Genomic DNA, 16,597 nt, shown 5'->3' with positions numbered 1-16,597 from the left:
CATTAGGGTCCTTACCCCTCCTCCCTCTTCCTCCCTCTTCCCTTTCCCACTCTGCGTGGGGTAGCTAATGGGGGGTTTTTGGAGGTGAGGGAGACGGTGAAGTAGGGAAAGAAGGGGGGAAGGTGGGGGAAAAGGAGGGGGAAGGGAGGGAAAGTGGGTAGGTGTACATAGCTTTGAATTAAGACGTGTCTAAGATGGAGTGCATCGTTCATTTTCAATGCCTTTTACGCGGTTGTAGTGGAATCGTTAATAGTGATGAGGAATCGGAGAGCGACGGCAAAGATAGGGGAATGGTGCTATGCTGGGATGGGTTTGGTGCCGTGGCTTGGCGTGGTGCTTGTTTGGGGCTGTGGGGAGGGGGGAGGGGGGAGGGAGGCCCTGGTGTGAGATTGGATGGATGTTTCTTTTCGTTGTATGTTGTGAGGGAAGTATGGGAATTTTGCTGGGATGGAGGTGAGATAAGAGGTGATTATTGATGGAGTAGGCTGGTGAGGAGGCGGAGTCAAGATATCGAGTTGGAGCAGAGATCCTGATGTCTTGCCGCAAAAGCAATGGTCTTGCGAACTCCAAGTTTTCTCGGCGTACAAGCGTCGGACGGACGTGATGAGAACGTTGGGCTTCTATGCGTCTGCACTCAACAACCGTTGAAGATGGCGTAGAGTAAGACGTCAATAATGTGCGAAGCATTCCCACATGTACAATCCCACACCGGAGATCATGTTCTCCTTCCAGATCCGCTCCTCCCAACCCATTACCACCCCATCATCACCCGTCCCTCCCCTCCCTCCCCTCCCCTCCCTCCCACACCCCCTAACAACCCCCCAATACCTCGCCGGATCAGCCCTGACATGGGCACAATGGCCACTGCCCACAAACTTCTCCCTGCGGACCTCAAACCCGTTCTCCGCCGCCTTCCTCGCATGTTCCTCCACAGCCTCGTGTGGCACCATGACATCCTCCTCAGAGTAAATATACACCCTGCGCATTTCCGTCCTCATCTCTCCCTTGCCTGTGGCGGGGGTGGTGGGGGTGGCGGGGTCGTTGTCGAGGAACGCTGCTTTGACGCGCTCGATGGGGTCGGGTGCGCCTGTGTTGTATAGGCATCAGTATCGGTGATGCGATCCTTCGACAGACCGTACCTCTCTACGCCCAGTTTGTCTGCGCCAGAGAAGAGCAGTAGACAGCAGAAGTGGGATGGGATAAGGGTGGGGCAGACTAACCAAAAACCCGCATAGCGACCGCATACCCCACGGCCACGACATGGAACAACAAAATAATGGCCCAGCGCGCAACGAGGGGCACACTACCCTTCTTCGGCACCGAAAGCCACAGCGCCGCGAGGAGCAGACTCAGTCCGCTGTGGCCGGGGCAGGAATCGAAGATCGTGACGTGCTTGGGCAAGGGTGCGCCATTATTATTGCTGGCTTTGCTGTATGCCCGGAACAGCTTCAATGCTTGGTTGGGCCCGCCGTTGGAGAAGCCGTGGAAGAGGATCTGGGGCTTGCGGTCCTTGTTTGCGGTTCCATTGGAGAAGGAGGGGGCAGGGGTGGAAGGGGAGGGGAAGGGGGTGGGGGTGGGGCACGCAGCTTTTATGGCGGCTACGGCGGGTGCGAATTGTTTGTCCAGATCGGTGAGATTGAAGGGGACGATGTCGGGTGGTGCGGAGCGGATTAGCAGGATCGGGACACCAGGGTACAGCGCGCGGTAGCCGGTCAGGTATTTTGTGATGTGTGCAGGGGCGGCGGAGAGCCAGGTTGCGAGGAGGATTAGTTGTGGGGGGTGTGGGGAGGAGGAGGGTTGGGGAAGGGACGATTTGAGGGAGGGGGATTTGGTGGAACCGTTGGATGTGGCAGAGGACTTGGTGGTGGTGGTGGTGGTGGGATCATAATAGTAGGTCGCTGGGCCTATTTCGACAAAGTCGGGGAATGCGTCTTTGGGACTATTGCTGCCTGTCGAGGGGGAGGAAGCCATATTGCAATTGTATCAAGGAATGAAAGGAAGAGAGAGATGTTGTGTGACTCGAGAAGGATATCAAGATCAATCAACGTGCATGCATCCAGATCTTTTAATGCATACGACTCGGGAATATCACCCGTCCGATCCATCTCACCTGCATGAGATCGTGCGGCGGTGGGATCCTTCAGGAGCAGTTCCATGCTAAGGTAAGCTCCTTCTGCGTACGATCACTCGCTGTAAGCAGAGCCTATGGCTTGATATGCTCGCACAATCTGACGTGGAAGAGTCCGGCGAATATATAGTTCACTCAACAAATGCTAGTTCGGGTCAACTTTTGCCCGATGAAGCAGAGATGCCGAGGTCCGAGGCTTATGTGAAATAGGGCCGGCAATTAGCCCCTTTTGGATAGGTCGGGATGTGAGAATAGATTAGGAGATTGAGGATCTGCTGCTGGAAGCATAAGACACGAGTGCTCTGTTGTGACGCGTTAACGTTCGAGTGGTTCGGATGGATCGTATGCTTTGCGGTGCTTCTCAAACTCTCATTGCGGACTGCTGGATTGAACACTGGTGTTGTACAAGAGAGAAGTCAAAATATGTCGAGAGCTCTCGGCTCTATTCTTCCCTAGGCCCAGCCGCTGATACAGTTCTAGTCGCTGTTCAGATCGCAACACCCCTTGGCCACAGGTAAGGCTACACTGACATAAAATTGCGGTCTAAAGGCTGTTTCTTTCATTGAATCATCGCATCAATGGGAAGAAGAGCAGTTCAGTCCATTCTAGACACAGGACTTAATTATCAATTACAACATATACCCTCATATCTCATCTACCGACCAAAATATACAACAATCCCCCCCACCCTACTGTATCGCAATCGGAATCTTCCTCGCCATCGCCTTCGCCTGCTTCACAAGCAGACTCTGATACTCACTCGCAGGATCCTCACTATAATACACAGCATACTGATCAAACGGGCTCGTATCCGTGAACGGTGTGCCGAACTGCCAGACCATATTCCCCGCGATACTCGTCTTCTTCAGTATCGTATCGTGCCATTGCGGCAAGAATTCCATCCTCAATTCTGGCGTGGGTGCGGCGTACTCCTCAAGGATGACGGGCTTGTTGTATTTCTTGCCGAGGTAGTTGTGCTGAGATATCCAGGTCGAGCCCCAGGTGTAATTGTAGCCCCATTCTATGTGTCACCGTCAATGTCAGTATTCTTTCTTCCTCAAATTGTGAGGAAGGGCTTTTTCTCACTGCTTCACATTCATTGCAGCAATCGAGGGAGGAAACAGGGGGGAAGGGAGGGAGGACTCACGGTTTGGATACAAATGCACAGTCCCATAATCCAGCGTCTTAATCTGCAGATTCCGCTCAAAATCCACCCCCTCATACCCACTATACGCATACGTCCCATCCCCGCCCACTACTCCCCCTCCGCCCGTGAACACGGGCGTCAACCACCCCTCATCCCCCAGACTAACCATATGCCGCCCCTTATCCACGCCCTTAATATACGCGCTCACGTCCGTGGCCCAAGTGGTAATCACGTCCGTCGAGCAGGTGGAGCAGCGCGGCTCATTGGCCAGTTCCCACGAGAACACCGCGTTAGATTTCCTGTACCTCTCCACTATGAATTTGATGTACGCTTTGTAGGCGTTCTGCGCGGCGGTGTTAGTGTAGAAACCGTTATGGTCCCCGCCGTAGGTGTTGGTGTACGTGTTGATGCCGCCGAGATCGTCGAAGTTGTTGAGTAAGGCCAGGATGAGCTTCAAGCCCAGTTTCTCGGCTTGGGCGACTACGTAGTCAAGGCGCGGCACGCCGGTCGCGGGGTCCAGGTTGAAGAATTGGCCTGAAGAGTTGAGCGTTTGGAAGTAGATCTCTGAGGGGTAGCTGGGGGGGTTGTTGAGGGTGCCGAAGCCCCAGACGCGGACGACTTTGAAACCGGACTGTATTGGGGGTGTCACGTGTGATTAAGGGATTGGGCGGAGAACATGTCAAGGCAGGGAAGGAGACTTACGCTGGCGATCTCATTCATTGCTTGGTCGACGTCGGCATTTGTGGGGAGGTGGCCAAGCCACCAGGCATTGACACCTGCCGGGTGGTCAGTCAGTAGGGAGGTTAGGCTGTGGAAATAGTGCACGCACCGGAAAAGTATTGCGGTCGGCCATCAATCTGGAACAGACGACCGAATGGTGATGGTGGGAATGGGAACTGGAATGCGCGCGCTGAGATGGGACCGGTGATGTGGGAAAGTGAGGCGGGTATGGCGAGCGCGGTGCACGTTGTGTAGAAGGCCCAAAATAGGGATAGGACGCGGAGAATGGGAGACATATTCTGTGGAGAGAGAAGGGAAGTGGAGGCTGGCCGTAGACATCTTGATGAGATGGTTTCCTTTTATGTTGATGGGTAAAAGAAACTGGATAGGGGAGGTCTGTAAATTGAGCTGCCTATTTGGGTTAGAGGGTTATCATGAGTATTGATGAGATGTCATGCATGGCGCAGAGGTCTAGACTGTGACCAATATAAGGTTAAAGCCACCGTTAGCTGCTAAGCTTCGCTAAAGAGGCGGCATACTGTTGAACGACGAGGTCGTCGGACCTTGAATGCAGTTTATAGCCTGCAGGGGCATTGTTCATGAGGATTAGGCTCAGGAGTTCGAACGGGGGGACAAAGGGTACATCACGATTTCTTTGGAAAGACAACGTTGGAATTCGCAGGCCATGAGACGCATTGCAAGGCTCGTGGGTAGGTGCTAAGGGCTGCGTCTTCCCCAGATTTCGACATGACAAGTGCCAGTGCCAGGATCTAGATTATCCAATCTTCTAGTGCGGCAGCAGCAACGGCGCTGCCTCCAGGAACGAGAGACTCTATTAGACTAGAGAGCCTGACTGCATGGCCGTTAGCAGGCCTCTGAGCCAATAAGGTAATCTGGCAAGCATGGATATTTGACAAGCGCGAGTGGATTGGCGCGCATGTATCTCGCGCCATACCGAGCCCCACATCGGCCCAAGTCGGCGAGAGTCTTTGTAGCCTTTATAAGTCTTTTGACCCTGCGATGGCATGACAGTTGCATAGATGGTAGAAGACTGGTGGTTGTTAGTGTCTATTGGATCAAATTCCAGTTCGCTTACGCTGCCAAAACGGGAAAAGGGGCAATACCACAGCAATATGCTTCTCATGCATTCTTCTGAAGTAGTAGAGTCGTGGCTTGACCATCTTGTGGTAGTCAACGTGAAATTGATCCATAAGAGTCTGGATGCGCCACCTACCATTAAGTATCTCCTGATCCTCGCGTGGCTTGAAGACCTAGCTCGAAGGTTCCTCGCTTGATTCCTGACTAGTGACTTTTGGCCATGGGCCCGTTCATCTTCTCACTTTGAGATCACTCTTTGCTCGGTGAGTTCGCATGAGATGAAGTGCGCATTATGAAGAAAGGGTCAGAGCTCGGAACATTCATTATCGAGGTCACGTACGAAGTCGGAACAAGAAACATAACGCCGTGAGATGAAGCAGGGACGTATTGAATGCGCTGCTATATGATTTGAAAGATCCCTTTGCTGGTGCGTAGGCCGCCAGGATGTTTGATTCACTGCACCTCAGTGCTTGCCACAGTACCATTACTAGCCCCTTTATTGGTCACCCCCGGTCTCGACGGCAGATCTCCCGTGAGATCGACGTAAAACCCTCCATCCTCCAGCCAAAATCGACCACCGACTGGGGCTTTCTCATCCGACACACAGTGTTGCAGAATGATTGATGCATAGTAAGTTACGCTTATGAGCGAAGTGTGTGCTGCAGCATAGCTCTCGGGGGTGTTGACGATCATGTAGCAGGGCGCACTTCCACCAGCTTCCCAGACCTTAGGGACGAGGACCCCTCGCCGCTCAGGAACGTCGGCGGTGTGCCAGATCTTGTCAATCAAGTAGTCGAAGTCTGACTCGGCTTTAGTCTTGCCAATTGCGGCGAGGCAGTCTTCGAAGACTATGGGAGAGCGATGGGCAGGGTCGGGGCTGGTTGAGCAGTCGAGGCCTATCTTATTGGGGGTTGTCCCCGCGCCGATGCCTCCGGTCAGATTCGAAAAGGGGGTTGATGTGATGGGCAATAAGAGCGAGTCCGGAATGGCGTTGGGTGCCGTCGATTGCGGGAACGCTGCAGACGGGTTGATGGTCAGGAATGTTAGGATGAGTTGTTGTAGGAGCGAAGACATTGCGGTGGGTGCGATTTTGTGAAAGTGATGCGCGCGCCGCCGTCGATCAATCCACCGAAAGTAGTGAAGAGGTGAGAGTGAGATGTTGATAGCTTGCGTTGCAGGCGCAAGATGATCGAGGCATTTCTAGGTGACAATTTTAGACCTCAGTTGGAATTGTATCATGTCTAGAACATGACTGATCCATGTGAGACATGACTTCTCGCCCGCATGTTGGCAACATTGCTATCACCCACAAATGTCGCATTGATAAGTACTAGACTGGCATGTAGACGAACAGCTTTGAAGAATCCATATGCTCGACTTCATCCATCATCAGTTGCACCGATGCTTCATAGACCTACAAGCTTCGATTGTCGCTGAATAATCGCTGAATAATCGCTGAATAACTCGGTCCAAATAATATGATGCGCGAACGTATGGAACTTCCTCTACTCTCCCTATGCCAATGTTATAATAGGATAACTGCGCCGAAGTTGGCTCTCTCCAGACGCATTATTTGCTCCTTGAGCCAGGACCTGAGTAGTCTCTGAGAATTTGACGTATCTTCTTCATCGAGATTCGATCCATATTGATGTACTCGCACTGCTCTGGCGTACACTCGCCGAAACGTTTCTATCTCCGCAAGATGATAGCAAGCCAAGATGATCTCCATCCACGTGAAGGAGGGAAGCTAGAAAGTCCAGTGGGGGTAAGTCTAAACGGAGAGCCAGCCTCTAAGCGGCTAAAGCACCGGGACGTCGTGCTGACCGGCTTCGACGGGCGGAATTGGTGCCCAAGACGGTGGAAAGTCTCCTTATCTCTGCGCTCCCACTCGTCCCATTTCTCCCCCGCGCCGCGATTCCGGATGGTCGGTTCCGCCGATCGCCCCATCCTAGTTCTAGAACCTTTCTCCACCACCTTTCCCTTGCCACCAGTATCACCATTCTCACATCAGATATACATAAGCAGGACCGTGGACTGAGACTGAGACTCACTGTGCCATATAGCCACCATGACCACACCCTCAGAGCCAGTGTCGCTAGACGCATCTGCCGCCCCGGTTGAAGCACCCCCCGCGCAATCAGCTCCTGCGGCGCAAAACCAACCTGCACCGCCACTCCTTGCCCAATCCGACAGCGACACATCCACCCTCGAGGCTCAAGCTGATGATAGCAGAAGCGACACCGGCGACTCTGCGCTCGGCAGCGAATATGACGAGTCCACCTACACGGCCTCACTGACCAGCAGCATCACCGCATACCAATATGAACACGGCCGGCGCTATCACGCCTACCAAGCCGGCCGCTACATCCTGCCAAACGATGAGCAGGAACAAGAGCGCATGGATCTTCAGTACCACGCTTTCCGGCTCGGCATGGGCGATAAGCTGTATCAAGCCCCCATCGGCGCTGATGCGAAGGCCATTTTGGATATTGGAACGGGAACGGGGATTTGGGCGATTGACTGTGCCGATGTGCATCCGGAGGCGGAAATCGTCGGGACGGATCTGAGCCCTATTCAGCCACAATGGGTCCCGCCGAATGTGAAGTTCGAAGTCGATGATTGCGAGCAGCCGTGGACGTTTGCGGAGAATCGTTTTGATTTGATTCACACGCGGATTCTGATGGGCAGTATAAGGAACTGGGAGGGGTTGATGGAGCAGGCTTTTAAGTGAGTATCCCTTGTCGCCCTGGCCTTTGCTTCTGCTACAACCCATGTAAGAATGGTAAAGAGTGTGGGTCTCATTCGTGCTTTGTGATAGACATAACAAGCCAGGCGGATGGGTCGAGCTCCAGGAAATGACCGTCATGGTCGGCACCGACGATAACTCGATCCCAGAAAATGCTTATATCAAACGATGGTGCGATAATCAAGAGGAAGCGGTATCGAAGATCGGCATGTCGCTGCTAATGGGCTCTGAGAAACTTCGGGAAGCAGTCGAAAAAGCTGGCTATACCAACATCACCGTCAGGGAATTCAAGATACCGATCGGGACGTGGCCAATGGACCCGAAGATGCGAGAGACAGGTGCCTTTCAATTGGTAGCTATGTTGGATGGGATTCAAGGGCTGATGATGGCGCTGTGGACGAGGTTTCTAGGGTGGAGTGAGCAGGAGATTGAGGTTTTCGCAGCGGAGGCGAGGAAGGAGTGGAGGAGTCGGAAGGTGCATAGTTACTGGCCTTTGTAAGTCTGATTGCGCCCGTTTTGGTAGGCGCAATTCTGTGGTGATCGATACTGATTTTGACAGGCACTGTATCTATGCGCAGAAACCACTGACTGCCGCATCTTGAGTGCGTGGAAGTGACTTGCAGGAACGATTGTCCAAGGCTTGAAGAGTTGATGCGACGCCTGACCTACGACTGCTTTGTTTTGGGAATTGAGGCAATTTGACTCTTTCAGCCTCTTATCTCGAATGACATCCTCCTGTTTTTGTAGGAGGCCTTACGCTGAGTTGGGCGACGTAGAGGTTGGAAGCAACGGTTTAGGATGATCGCTACCAAACCGTAAAGAGAGTCTGCCAGTGGTAGCTAGTTAAAATTAAATGCTGAAAGCACTACTGATGTGATCATTCGAAGCTGTAGCATTCAAGAATCAGGAGAAAACAGGATTGGACATTAGCGTTGACCTAAAAAGGTAAAGCGCTGCCAAGACCTGATGAGATCGAGATTGGTTTTCCTCATCGCTCCTTCAAGCTACACATGCTCTCCAGAACAGCTATCTAGACTCTCAAAGGCGTGTGCTCGTCGAGTCACGTCTGCGTGCAAACCTTTGGATTAAAAGGTGACAGCAGACAACAAGAACCCGGACACTACCCCTATGATCTGAGATTAAAATGATTTCTGTAAAGTCCCTTCGCCTGGATACAAGGCCTTACGTGTATGGGGCGTAATTCTGTGAGACACATCGAACACTTGCAATATAAAGAGATATGGGAATGAAAAAAGGCCGAATTTTGTTCGGCATTCAGTTGTCTTCGTCAAGTCCGTATCAACGCCACAAGTCCTGTTTGATACCACAGCTCTCAATGATTCATCGCTTCAAGAAGACGCAAACAACAATCCCAGAAGCCCACATGTTGATATCTTCAAGTCTAGCGTCCCAGCGTCAAAATCTATCCCTGACCTCCTTTTCAATCTAAGCGGTCCCATCGTCAAAGCCCAGTAATCGCCTAGCACCAGTCAGCATATCCTAGTACAAGTCCGCTGCAGAACACTCAACACTCACCAAGCACAATCCACTCTCCCATCCTTCGCTTCTCTTTCCCCCAGCAACTCCTGAAAAGCTGCCACACTAAGATCAATCTCTTCCCTAACACATCCCACACAAGTATCGGCAACAGTGACCTGCACGCTCCGGCCCGCGGACTGCACCGTCATATTTTCCCAGCAATGTGACCCCACGTTCCATTCGGTAGAGAGAGCCGCTACGAAATCGGTATCGGCGGAGACTTGGCCGCAGGAGCCGTGGACCCCCCATTGTTTGTATTGGGTTGCGATGCCGACGATACTTGAGTTTGTTGCGTTGAGGGGCTCGGTGTCGGCAAGAGCGTTTGTGCTGTTGAGCGGGTGGATGGAGATGGCGTAGCGTTTGGCAAGAGGAACTTTGGTGTTCGTGGACTCATTGTTTGCGTCTGAAGCCGCGAGGTCGCTTGGAGATGGTGCTGTAAGAGCATGTAGAGGCAGGAGGAGGAAGGGGAGGAGATGAGGTGGGACAAGCATTTTTGGTTCAGCTTTCAACCGTCAGGCAGAAGTCTCTCTTATCTCTGAAAACTTGGAGCCTCTCTATGCCAGCATAGGAAATTTCGTCCGCGTTGTTGTGGAATCGTAAGTCGTGTCACCGATACAGGAAGGTCCCAACAGGAAGTATTGATTTTGTCCAGAATTGATGTCGGCAATTGAACGACCTTGAGTTTATATAATCATCTGAGCAATGGCATTAGTACCCAATCAGCGACGTTAGTGCTCTGGTTTCAGAATTATTTCAAACATCAAGTATAATTTTCGTACAGTTTCACATAAAGGCCGCGTGGGACGGCCGGAGCGGCCTCCTGAGGCATCCTGTAAGGGGCAATACGTATTGCCAATATCGAGGGAAGCTTCTAGTTCATACAACGTCAAGGATCAAGAAATGAAACCAAATCAAGATCATTCTTGGAAACGCTGATACTCGATGCTTATCGTACACCATGCTATTCAGCTTCATCAAGATCCATGTGTCGAAGTCGCTGGTCACCTGACGCAGAGTCCTTTGCTCTGCCTCAACCAGCTCACTTCTGTCATAAGACTCGCATCCCATCGGTTGCAGAAAACAATTATCCATCGTGGCTGCTAGCCCACCACACCTAATCTTCCCGGGATGCCAGACGTCCACCTTCGATTCATGCTCCAATCACCTGCCCTACTTTACATCTCGTCATTCGCCATCCTGTCAACATATGTATCGACCAGGTCCTGAATCCTCCGCATTTTTCTGTCCAAGCTCTGCAGTTCCCGTACAGTATCCTGGCTATACGGGCTGACGAACGTCCTCATCATCGTTCTTTTCGATGCTTGGACTTTGGAAAGCTCCACTTCTAGTTTCACCAATAGACAGTGTACTGAAAGATTATCAGTGGATACCCCAATCTCGAACACTGACAAAGCGAGGGCAGCTCACGACATCTTCGGTGGACTTGGCGCCTCGTCTCCTTATCAGTATAGCTAGGAATGAATGAGACCATCGAAGCATACCCGACCTCTCTCAGCTCATCCATACACTGTCCCGGATGATCACCCCTCCTGCAGTCCCTAATCAGGAATCTGTGGTCGTGTCCACAGAGGAAGAATGAGATCGGTTGGATGCAGCATCGGAGGCTTGGTGATCTGTCGTGGTTTCTACAGTTTCCTGGCATTTCAATATGGATGCGATGCGATAAGAGTAGCCGGCCGCCTTTACGCGATCTTGTGGGCTGGTAGTGTATGAGGCATACGGTGATGAACATAGTCAATACGAGCAGGGGTAGCACACTAATCAAGGTCTTGTCAGACATCATTATGAGGGAGCTGGACAATAGGGTTTATGCTCTGGTAGTTCAGGATGCTCAATAACAAGAAGCGCTATTGAAGAAGAGTGGGACTGTGGACGAGGCAGAAAGATATAGACTTCGTGAATCGAGCAGTACGACCTCATCAGCACTGTGCTCGATTAGAACACATTGTCATCGGGTTTGAACGCAAGCACTGATAACAGCGCACAGTACGACCTGCGGCATCTCCGGCCCAAGTGCTCCTCACCTCAGTACAACACCGCCTAATCCACCTCCACACTGCCCTCCTCTCTCCCCTCCTCAAAAGCAAACATATCCAACCTCGCAATCTCCACCACCCCCTCCCCTCCCCCTCCTCCTCGATCCAACTTCACCAAAATACTCGCCTCCTCCACAAACCCCATATCCCGCGCCGCAAGCTGCACGCCCCCCACCGCCACGATCGCCCACTGCAGCTCAATATCCTCGGTCGCCCTAGTGAATCTCAGCTCCATGCCGAGGGCTCGGAAGATACCGGCAACAGGACCGCCTACGCCGGGTATGAAGTGCGCGTCGGGAGTTGAACGGTGGATGAGGTAGGAGATCTCGAGGAGGGCGGTGTTGGTGGTAGAGATGATGAGGGCGAGGGGGAATTGAGTGGGGTGATGGGGGTTGGGGAAGGGAATGGGGGGTATAGGCGAGGGAAAGGGGCGGTAGGTTAGGGTTAGGCCGGTCTGGGGGACGGGGAAGTCGATACCCTCGCTGAGGGGGATTAGTAAGATGTTTAGGGGAGTGAGAGTGTAGGGGTGGGGTGAGAAGGGAGGGGGGCTTTACAGCGGATAGATTGAGGTGAGTGAATGGTTTGTGGGTTTTTGAGGGTGTAATATGGGAAATGCGCTGGAGAATGCTAAGGATGTCGAGAGGGAGATAAGAGTGAGGGGACTCGTAAGCATTATGGGTTGGGTCAGGGAACCTCAGCTGATTAGGTCGAGGTTTGACAGATTGCAGTTCAGAGTAAGGTCGTGCTCTCATATATCGCTTGTCATGTCGCCCAATTCACTTCTCAGGCCCACATCGCGCGGGCGCCTTCCAAGCGCCGCTCCATAAAGGTAAGACGCTCGCAAATATGCTAAATCCATACGTGAATCATACAAGTGGATAGTTCTAGAATGTTATCAAGCTTAGAAGGAAGTGCTCAACGCGGCGATCCTTGGGTTACGCTCGTATTGGGCCGGCATTCCAAGATGGTCTCTCTTGAAAAAAAGTTGGGTCAATCAAATCGGTAGAATCCATTATCAAATTAAGCTGTAACGCAAGATACACAGGTCTATTCTGCAACGTGACTTTGATCACGAGTGTATGTGCGTTGCAGTCAGTGCGAATGGACAAGAGACTAGGCACGGAATGTCCCCAGGAGTTGAAAGTACGAAATCGGAGAAACGTTTTGCCGATCCGAAGAATCTACAATCTCCCCTGTCTGCTTTGCAAGACCACCTGATCCAACTCAGCATGGGCCTAGTATCCCTACAAAGCTGCGACTGCGCGTCAAAAGGACGCTGTATACTCAGCAGCTCAATCTCGATACGCAGCCATGCAGTATTACCTGGACAAGGCGACGTGTCCACACTAGCACGTAGCTCAGTCGAAGATTTCGTGGCCATTGGCAGGCATCACAGGCTGTCAGCCGAGTAAGGCCTGCGCTGCCCTTCAAGAGATGATAGAAAGAGTTGAGAAATACACCGATGTTGCCCACCGCTTAGAGCACCGGCTTAGGAGGATGCGCAAAGTCCAGGCATGATCGTGTCTGTGACCACCTACGGCGAAGTGACGATTAGAGGTCATCCCTACGAGTACTAGCGATCACGTGCATGAAGACACATTGCGCAGTGGCACCATTTGTCGAGATCTTCCCTAAGTCGTACGCGTAGGGTTCATGATTAGAAGAAGATACTACAAGTACAAGTACAGGCACGGCCTGGCCTATGATCTGCTATCACCTCCTCATTCGGGAGTCTCATGTGAAAGCAGCTACATCGAGTAGGACACCATCTACGATAAGAGCCTCGCTCCTGCAGTCTCAGTCATCAGATGGCAGTACAGGAATCTATAGTCTGAAGATCATGGGTCTGGCCGAACATGGAACTTTGACAGAGGCTCTTTGAGCACCGTCACCTCATCAGGAAATCGGATGACGCTCAGCCACATGGAATGAGTCTAAACCTTTCGAGACATTCAGATCAGAGTTCCATTCGAGCATGCTGAGGGAGCCTGACCTGTGGCCGTGGCTGTGCGCTGCCTTAGGGCCCGCGCTCGTCGGTCACCCCTTTGCAAGCTGAAAGGCACGACGGGAAGCTCAAGCGACATATTGAATCTCCTGATAATTGCCATATCCAATCAGAACAATATAATAAATACTCAATGAAAAGACTTGTATCGCGCGACAACCTTGAGAGGCCACTGAGGGTCACAGAATGGGGAACCCCCATCAAGACTCTAAACTCACCCAATGTTTGGATTCCTGAGCCCTAAAAACCACCGCGCGTGACTCTGGGGCGACCGCCGATTCTTCCTCGCGGGCTACGTCGTTCATGTATTTCGTGCCTAGGCCTCTAATGATTCCTTTTTCGTGCTGGCAAACTCACTACAATTGCAGATAAGAAGTACTGCTCAAACCCTAAATCTCGATGTGGAAGAATAGTTGAATGTTCCACTCCTCGATGAGGTACAAGAAGCTTGGGCTAGCCACGGAGATGCTGTTCTAGGGCATCTCTCTGACTAAGGCACGCAGGGATCGGCAGTGGATGATGCGCATCGGGTGTCTCTAATGCAAGCCCCTCACGCCCACCATATAGGTACAGCGAAGATTCCCGCACGTCGCAAAAAGCGGTCAGAATGCCCTTTGCGCGGTCTGTGGAATGGCTCTGAATGCCTTACACTTGGGCAACGACTTTACAGTGTCACTAAGCAGCAGAGTAAGTCTATCGTTCGTCAAATACGAACACAGTCGAGTGGTTCGCCGGATTGTGCTACCAATCATTTGGGTTGCAATGAAGTTGCTGAGCCATCTGATCTTCAGCTCCTCGTACAGATTTTCGTTCTCTTGTGCTTACGCCCTCAGCTCTTGGCCCAATCGCATATACAGGGACCACGCTAACGGCTGCTGACCGCAGCTGGCTAGTGCAGAAGGTTTGCGATGGGAAGAATGGGGGTCACCGGCGCTCTCTATGGGGTTTGGTTTGAATCGGTCCCTACCGTAGCCGAAGTACAAAGGATTCTAGGTTGCATGCTCTGACAGCTCTCAGCCTACTTGCTTGCCCGCATAATCACGCAAGCTCGACTTCCCGCATATCTATCTTGAAAATGGGTGGATGGCCGCCTGACCCACCAAGTCAGCGCCGCTCTTCTGGCCCGGTCTTAAGTTTTCCAAGGATTCCCTCCACCTTTCATCCTGACGTTCACACCTGAGATCTTTACAGCGCATGAAAAGTGCTTTTAGAGAAGAGGACATCGGCCAGATGGATGAGTCCTACAGAGTCAGGCTCCCGCAAAGGGATTCTTCACAATTGCCCGAGATCAAGGAGGGACCAGTCTCTCCGGCGAGTACGCGCCTAGATTCCCCAGGGATCGAGTCTATTCGAAGCGCTGAGGCAACGGAGAAAGAAGCCGAGTCGCCATGGGCAGAACCAGCAGATAAAGAAGTCTACCATGACCCCAACGAGCCACCGCCACCATTTGAATCTCTAAAGGGACCGAAAATTGCGCCAGCAGGAGTACATCCAGCAGAGCGACGGCAGGGAAAGAGTAGAAAAACATGGATCATCGTAGGAATCGTCGCGGTCATTCTTTGTGTCGCGATAGCGCTTGGGGTTGGCCTCGGTGTTGGGCTGACTCGGCATAAAGGGTATTGTTCATATAGCCTGAGAGCATAAGAATCACGCTGACCCTAATCTTTGAGATCCGACAAAAGCGCCGCAAATAGCAAAGCGACCTTCTCAACAACCGGAGCTTTCAATGGTTCTGGCATCGCTTTGGCTTCGCAATCTTTCGAAGACGGTGGGTATGGTAGTATCGTCATGTACTTTCAACATCACAGCGGTCAGATACGCTCTGCACAACTATCCACCGCAGGCGACTGGAAAGGTGGAGATGTTACGGAGGTCGTCGCCGCCGATGCGAAGAACGGAACGCCGATCGCTGCTGCCGCCTTCGCGAGGAACGACACAGCTGCTGTAAGCGCGAGGCAATGAGACATAGTGCGAGGATGCTTTGCTAAGTCTGATCTAGTGGCACATATTCTACATCAATAATGAGAACTACATCACGGAGGTTGTCAACAGCAACAAAACCAACGTATGGTCCCCAGGTCCTATCAACAAACTCAAGTTGCAACCTATGAGTGATACGCATGTCGGACTTCAGGCTTGCTGGTATGGAAGCTTCTATTCAGACGAGGATTACAACCACAGCCCGGTACCTGGACAGACCAACAAAACCATCACCGATACCGATCAGAAGGTGGGAATTCATCTCTGGTATGCCACTAACGCAACGAACTTTGACTCCTATGGCTGGGCATACGGGACCAACACGTGGGAACAACAGCAGAGCTTTAGTCCTTACAATGGCCACGCAGGAGTAGGCTGTTACTCGTGGGGTCCTGGAAGTGATACGTACGTCATCTTCACAGACCTGGACAACAACATGAACATTCTCTGGAAAGATCTCAACACCACTTTGAACAGTACTGTTACGCATCCCATTAATGAATGGCGAGACAGTGAGTTTCCCGGTTTTTGCTTCGTCAGATTGCTTGCTAATTCCTTACCAGGCAACGTAAAGATTCCTGTCTTTCAAAATACCTCGATTGGCTACACCAACTATCTTTACGCGCAGAACCCCGACCTGACATTCAGCGGATACAACGTTACCTGGGCTTCGGAAGACACCTCGGTCGCTATCGACGACCCAGATCAAACTTTTGTTGTTAGTGGTCGGAAAGGTCTACCTGGCTCTCATCTCACTGTGACTTCGCTGCCGGACAAATCGGGCGGCAACTCGTTGCTGGCATTTTATCAGACCAATGGTTCTGATATCACGGAATTCGTGCGGGATTTTGACGCAGGACAATGGACCAGTCTAGCTGTGCCTATTCCGGACGCCTAGAAAAATGTGATTACAAGGAAATTTGCTGGAATTCAGCCTGCGGTGAGACCGTGAAGGCTCACTGATGAAGCCGCGTCTTTCAAAGAGCATCTTGCCTTTCAAGATTCGCAGGCCAGCCGTCGCAAAACAACCTGCATTGGTGTGTTCCGCCGTCCGTGCAGGTTTAGCTGTAACCCCAAGCTGCAGGTTCCCGCTCTTTAATGCAGCCTCGGGATGCCTGACCAACAGGACCATTCTAGATTTTCCTAAGGCCGCAGGACCAAGAAAGCCACGCGAGGA

General features: G+C 51.9%; 6 protein-coding genes across 6 annotated transcripts; 2 read left to right on the top strand and 4 right to left on the bottom strand.

Moving 5' to 3' along the window:
- Positions 1 to 994: 994 nt before the first annotated feature.
- Positions 995 to 1,971, bottom strand: KY384_005062 (uncharacterized protein; the record flags this gene model as incomplete). The annotated part of the gene is made up of 2 exons (XM_044813564.1): positions 995 to 1,158; positions 1,221 to 1,971. 2 exons carry the CDS (start codon positions 1,969 to 1,971, stop codon positions 995 to 997), a joined length of 915 nt encoding a protein of 304 aa, XP_044669842.1.
- Positions 1,972 to 2,817: 846 nt separating this feature from the next.
- Positions 2,818 to 3,995, bottom strand: KY384_005061 (uncharacterized protein; the record flags this gene model as incomplete). Its single annotated transcript, XM_044813563.1, has 3 exons — positions 2,818 to 3,149; positions 3,276 to 3,906; positions 3,978 to 3,995. The coding sequence occupies 3 exons, from the start codon at positions 3,993 to 3,995 to the stop codon at positions 2,818 to 2,820; spliced, it is 981 nt and encodes a 326-aa protein (XP_044669841.1).
- A 1,551-nt stretch (positions 3,996 to 5,546) lies between these two features.
- Positions 5,547 to 6,167, bottom strand: KY384_005060 (uncharacterized protein; the record flags this gene model as incomplete). Its single annotated transcript, XM_044813562.1, has 1 exon — positions 5,547 to 6,167. One exon carries the CDS (start codon positions 6,165 to 6,167, stop codon positions 5,547 to 5,549), a length of 621 nt encoding a protein of 206 aa, XP_044669840.1.
- A 994-nt stretch (positions 6,168 to 7,161) lies between these two features.
- Positions 7,162 to 8,441, top strand: KY384_005059 (uncharacterized protein; the record flags this gene model as incomplete). The annotated part of the gene is made up of 3 exons (XM_044813561.1): positions 7,162 to 7,820; positions 7,912 to 8,334; positions 8,399 to 8,441. The coding sequence occupies 3 exons, from the start codon at positions 7,162 to 7,164 to the stop codon at positions 8,439 to 8,441; spliced, it is 1,125 nt and encodes a 374-aa protein (XP_044669839.1).
- An 844-nt stretch (positions 8,442 to 9,285) lies between these two features.
- On the bottom strand, positions 9,286 to 9,869 carry KY384_005058 (uncharacterized protein; the record flags this gene model as incomplete). The annotated part of the gene is made up of 2 exons (XM_044813560.1): positions 9,286 to 9,319; positions 9,376 to 9,869. The coding sequence occupies 2 exons, from the start codon at positions 9,867 to 9,869 to the stop codon at positions 9,286 to 9,288; spliced, it is 528 nt and encodes a 175-aa protein (XP_044669838.1).
- Positions 9,870 to 14,634: 4,765 nt separating this feature from the next.
- KY384_005057 (uncharacterized protein) lies at positions 14,635 to 16,318 on the top strand (the record flags this gene model as incomplete). Its single annotated transcript, XM_044813559.1, has 3 exons — positions 14,635 to 14,991; positions 15,256 to 15,384; positions 15,440 to 16,318. The coding sequence occupies 3 exons, from the start codon at positions 14,635 to 14,637 to the stop codon at positions 16,316 to 16,318; spliced, it is 1,365 nt and encodes a 454-aa protein (XP_044669837.1).
- Positions 16,319 to 16,597: the final 279 nt, after the last annotated feature.

Source organism: Bacidia gigantensis (assembly GCF_019456465.1).
Source record: "Bacidia gigantensis strain McMullin 20006 chromosome Unknown contig_244, whole genome shotgun sequence".
In the NCBI taxonomy this organism is placed as follows: domain Eukaryota; kingdom Fungi; phylum Ascomycota; class Lecanoromycetes; order Lecanorales; family Ramalinaceae; genus Bacidia; species Bacidia gigantensis.
Note: the sequence above shows the minus strand (reverse complement) of the source record. Positions and strands in the feature narration are given on the sequence as shown.